The sequence below is a fragment of the Symphodus melops genome, assembly GCF_947650265.1.
Source record: "Symphodus melops genome assembly, chromosome: 23".
NCBI classification, from domain to species: Eukaryota; Metazoa; Chordata; class Actinopteri; order Labriformes; family Labridae; genus Symphodus; species Symphodus melops.
Genome location: NC_136713.1, coordinates 13,592,220 through 13,597,003, shown reverse-complemented (window position 1 = coordinate 13,597,003; position 4,784 = coordinate 13,592,220). Strand labels below are relative to the sequence as shown.

The window sequence follows — 4,784 nt, the reverse complement described above, 5'->3', positions numbered from 1 at the left end:
GACGAGGGTTCGATCCCCTGTTCCTCCGAGCAACACTACTCTTTCAACCGTTTGTGCTACTTTCACCGTTCAACTATCATTCTGTTCAGCTTTTTCTGCTCATTATGGCTATGACTTTTTACTAATTTTACTACTGTTTTTTCTGCTGTTTCCTCTTCTTCTGCTTCTTGTATTTCTGCTTTTGCTACATCTTCTTCTTCTTCAGATACTTTTACTTCTTCTTGTTTTAGTTTTGCTACTGTCTTTGCGTATGAATGCATGTGAAGCATTCACACGCATTTTCCGCAGGGAAATGCAAATTTTCTAGTTCTGTTCAGCTTTTTCTGCTAATTATGGCTATGACTTTTCACGTTTGTACTACTTTTACTTTAAGTTATTTCACTTTTTCCACCAAATTCTGCCCCATTGAAATGAATGGGAAACGTTTCACTCAGAAGGTTGAGTGTTTGATCCCCAGCTCCTGCGATCAACACTACTCTTCAACCGTTTGTGCTACTTTCACCTGCTACTTTTACTACATTTACATTGTTTTGCTATCTTGTATATTTTTTAAACTATACCTCCAAATGTTTGCTGATGTTTTTTGCTGTCTTCCACGTTTTTCAATGTGTGTGTATGTGGTGGGACACTTTTACTTGTTGTACTAATTTTACTACTGCCAGCTGACTGCGGTTACTCTTGATTGCACCTACACACAAGTTCCTGCTCTTAACTGAGCTCTTAAAAGTGCTTCGGTCAGTCTTTGGTCATCCTTCAAAGCAGGAACAATGGTAAGGACAACATTTTCTAATTATAGCCTTTATGCTAGAAATGTTAGCTTATTGTCTTATGTGTATATATTATTGTGTATTCATTGCCAAGAATATAATACAGATTAGGACATGTAACATTTATATGTTGAGAAAGCTAGAATTTAAAGTTGAAATTAAGCAGGTTGCCACTCTTCTCAAACACTGGTTTGATTTTACAATAGTCCAATGTAATCTTCCAAACGGCTCAATATATTAACTATTTATCTTAATTGCCACATTTTATGTAACGGAGAGGATTGTATTATGCATTTTTACAGGGGTGGCCAACCCTTGTCCTCAAGAGCCACAATCCTGCATGTTTTAGATGTCTCCCTCTTCAACACACCTGATTCAAATGACTATCTCGTCATCAAGCTCTGCAGAAGTCTGATAACGATCCTGATCACTTTTATGTTGAAAGCGGACGTTTTCTCAAGTTGTTTTTTTTAACAAAATGTCTTTTTTCTTTACTCTCATACAGATGAAGATAAACGCCGTCTGCGGCCAACACCATGGCCCCGATTTCACTCCCCCACCCCTGCACATCATTTTTCTTTTTGAAAAAAAAATTGAAAACACTTTCATGGGTGTTTGAGGGGGGGGCGGTTTTCCCCTTGGTAAAGAGAGAAAATAGGGTGCTCATCTTGAGTGATGGTGAGACCATCAAAAAGGTGACTCTTTTTGAGTCCTCAAAATTGAAATTACAACTTGGTGTGGGTTATGCCCTCCGGGGATATTCCCTTCATGGGACAGCCCCACCATACAGTTTAAATATCACAGCACAGGCAAGGCTTTTTAGGAGCCTTACTTTTGAGGTGAGCGCTGACCTCAGGGAGCAGGGGCAGCTCCTACTCAACCCTCTGAGTCCAGAGAAGACTTGGGCAGAGGCCAGGGGGATGCCGGGGCTGTTCACCCTGAAGGGGATGGTGGTGGAGGTCAGTATAACAGACACACACATACACATACATAGAGAGGATTTTTTTAATACTTGCGTGTTAAATGTTTAATACCAACAAAATATTTCTTCCATACAGGTGTCCACCATACGAGCAGTCAGCATGGGTAGGGACAAGGTCCCCATCAGAGACATTGTCCTGGAACAAGTAAGTTAGATATATTATATGAAGTAACTGCTCTGAATCTGTCTCTCATTGACCCTGTGTCTCTCTGTCACTCTCAGCCTCTTATTGTTTATTGTTAGCAGCAGGACAGCTTCAGCATTGGAGTGAAATAGAGAGAATAAAAGCACCTGTAATGTACTGATGGAAGTCAGAGTCATCATTTCAGAGGTTGAGAGAACATGTGCAAAGATTTGAATAAAAGGGAAATTAGGAAGGGGAATGCAGTAGACAACTATACATAGCAGCACTTTTGATAAAAATGCTTTCATTATTTTGCAATGGGAATGTGTAGCCTGTTTAGGTAACTCATTTATCCTGTCATTGTGGAAGGATTTACATCTAAAATGGGTTGTCGTTATTTAAAATGTATGCATACTGGATCAAAGCCCCATAAAACACAATACTATTTTTCTATTTATTTAAGGACAATCACAGGGTTGGCGTCACTCTGTGGAGGGAGGTCGCCCTATGCCCTGTGGCGGCTGGAGCCTGGCTGGAGGTCACCCACCTTAAGTCCCGAGAGTCAGGGTTTGGGACTAAATCTCACTCTACTCAATTTACGGAAATTCTGGTAGGTTTTTATTAAGTCTCAGCCAATTAAGTATAATTAGCTGTTTAACTAATGTTTATTTCTTGCCATCAGGAGGCCAGCACCAGCCAGGAGGCCAAATGCCTGGGGGCGGACACCGTGCCAGGGCAGCCGGGGTGGCTTCACCTGCTTTTGGAGAGTGGGGAAATGCCTCTAATTTCTGAGGAGAAATGGGGGCTATTGTTTCCAAAAATTACGTCGGTCCCTTTCCCTGTTTTTATTTCGCTCAAAGGGGGGGGTGGTACAGGAAGTGATTCCATTGGAGAAAGACAAGGATGGAAGAGGGGGAGGATGAAGAGGGGCAGCTGGAGGAAGAAGAGGTGTATGGGGAAGAATGTATTTTTTTTTCTTATTGATCAATGTTTGTAATTTCTGTTGAAAGTACTTCGTTTTAATTGATTGTTACTGATTTAAAAAAATGCGTTTGTTTAATTTTCGTGTTAAAAATAATTGTTTACTTGAACAAAGTGACTGATTGTTTACTTGGACAAAGTGACTGTACAATTAAAACGCAACAACTTCAACCACGTAATATAAGTAGCCTATTAGAGCTCTGTCTTTCATTGATCAATCAATAAAATGAATTCTTATTTTTTTCCTAATGTAGAGTACTTGGTTCCCTCCTTTTAAAAGAGATTGAATCGATCACGGAGCATGTCCTTACCTAATGTCTATATTACTTTTCTGGTAAGACGGGCTTTGGAGACCTGTGCTGGGTGTATTTTTACCTGTCGCTCTGGACTATTTAAGCGCTCCCATTCCCATTCATTCCCCTTTGACCTCACGCTCTTCCTGGTCCTCCGTATTGGCCGCCTTGTCCTCCAGCTTCAGGTAGATCCCATTTCATGTCCAAATGCATAAAATAATCTTTCCAAATCCCACCGCTGCGCTCCGTCGCTCATTTCTGAGGAGAAATGGGGGGGATTTGTTTCCAAAAATAATGTCGGTCCCTTTCCCTGTGTATATTTCGGTCAAAGGGGGGGGGGGGGGGGGGGGGGTGGTACAGGAAGTCATTGCAGTAGGGAAAGACAGGGATGGAAGAGGGAAAGGAGAGGAAGAGGGGGAGGATGAAGAGGGGAAAAAGAAGGGGGAGGACTACAAAGAGGGGAAGCAGGGGCAGCTGGAGGAAGAATAGATGGAGGGGGAAGAAGGAAAATAATGTATGTATGTTTTAAATGTTTTTTATTGATCAATGTGTTTAATTTTTATGTTGAAAGGAGTTATTGTTCATTTGTTTTAAATAATTAAAGATTTAAATAATTGTTTAATTTGTATGTGAAGTTTATGTTATGTCAAAATAAATCGTTTTTCTTGGACAAAGTGACTATACAATTAAAACAATAACTTAAACCACGTAATAATATAAGTAGCCTATTAGAGCTCTCTCTTTCATTGATCAATCAATAAAATTAATTGTCTTTTTCAGCTGCCACACTTTTTATCGCTTTGGTTTTGGGCACCCATCGGCATAATCTGTTTATTTAGTCTTTGCATATTAATCTTTCATTGCTTGGTTATCTTTTTAGTTAATTGTTTACATTTTCTAGATGGACTAAAGTCTCCCGAACTTAAATTCCTTGTGTGTTCAACGTGGCCAATAAAAGTGATTCTGATGTTTGACAACAAAACAACAACAAAACTTTCGCATGTTTACGCGTTGTTTTTTCTGCCACTATTTATATTGAATATGTTCTCATTGACACTACAACTAGTTTCGTAGCAGAGCGGCAGTATGTAGCGCTGTCGCTCAGGAAGACGGGGTTCATGACCCTCATACAGCAATGGTTTTTTTTGTGTGACCTTGTCAAACTTACGGCCCACGGGCCGGATCCCTTTAGGAATAAAGGGGACCATTTCAAAACATATTTACACTACATTTTATCATCCCACCAGCATAATCATATATAGGTCTAACAGATTATACATACCTTTTTTTTTTTTTTTTTTAGAAAGATAGACAGATATAATTCTATAGATAAAACTGTTGTGGGCAAAATGCAGTAATGATGCCAACCGCTACTATGTGTTAACAAATATAGTAGCAATGTAATAACTTTAATTTATAAATGTCAAACTTCTCAACAAACATCTTCAAAATGATCTCCGTGCAAAAAAAGACAAAACATGAAAATACTGTGTGCATGGCCTCGATGTCAGTGAATTCCTTTATTCCGAGGGACATTGAACGCCTCGCTCACAGACTGCTTCATCTGCACAAGCGCGTTAGTGTCACTCGTCTCTGGATTTTTTGCGGTAAGTGTTGCAAAGACATCTCTCCTTACT

General features: G+C 39.8%; 1 protein-coding gene across 2 annotated transcripts; it reads left to right on the top strand.

Moving 5' to 3' along the window:
- The first annotated feature begins 468 nt into the window (after positions 1-468).
- On the top strand, positions 469-2,950 carry LOC306818914 (uncharacterized protein). 2 transcript variants are annotated; one of them, XM_079336649.1, is made up of 5 exons: positions 469-770; positions 1,273-1,726; positions 1,826-1,894; positions 2,337-2,483; positions 2,556-2,950. In XM_079336649.1, the coding sequence occupies exons 2-5, from the start codon at positions 1,304-1,306 to the stop codon at positions 2,868-2,870; spliced, it is 954 nt and encodes a 317-aa protein (XP_079192775.1). In that variant the 5' UTR covers positions 469-770; positions 1,273-1,303; the 3' UTR covers positions 2,871-2,950. The 2 variants fall into 2 exon arrangements, with proteins under 2 accessions (XP_079192775.1, XP_079192774.1); XM_079336648.1 differs by lacking the exon at positions 469-770 and having other exon boundaries at positions 943-1,726.
- The last annotated feature ends 1,834 nt before the right edge of the window (positions 2,951-4,784 follow it).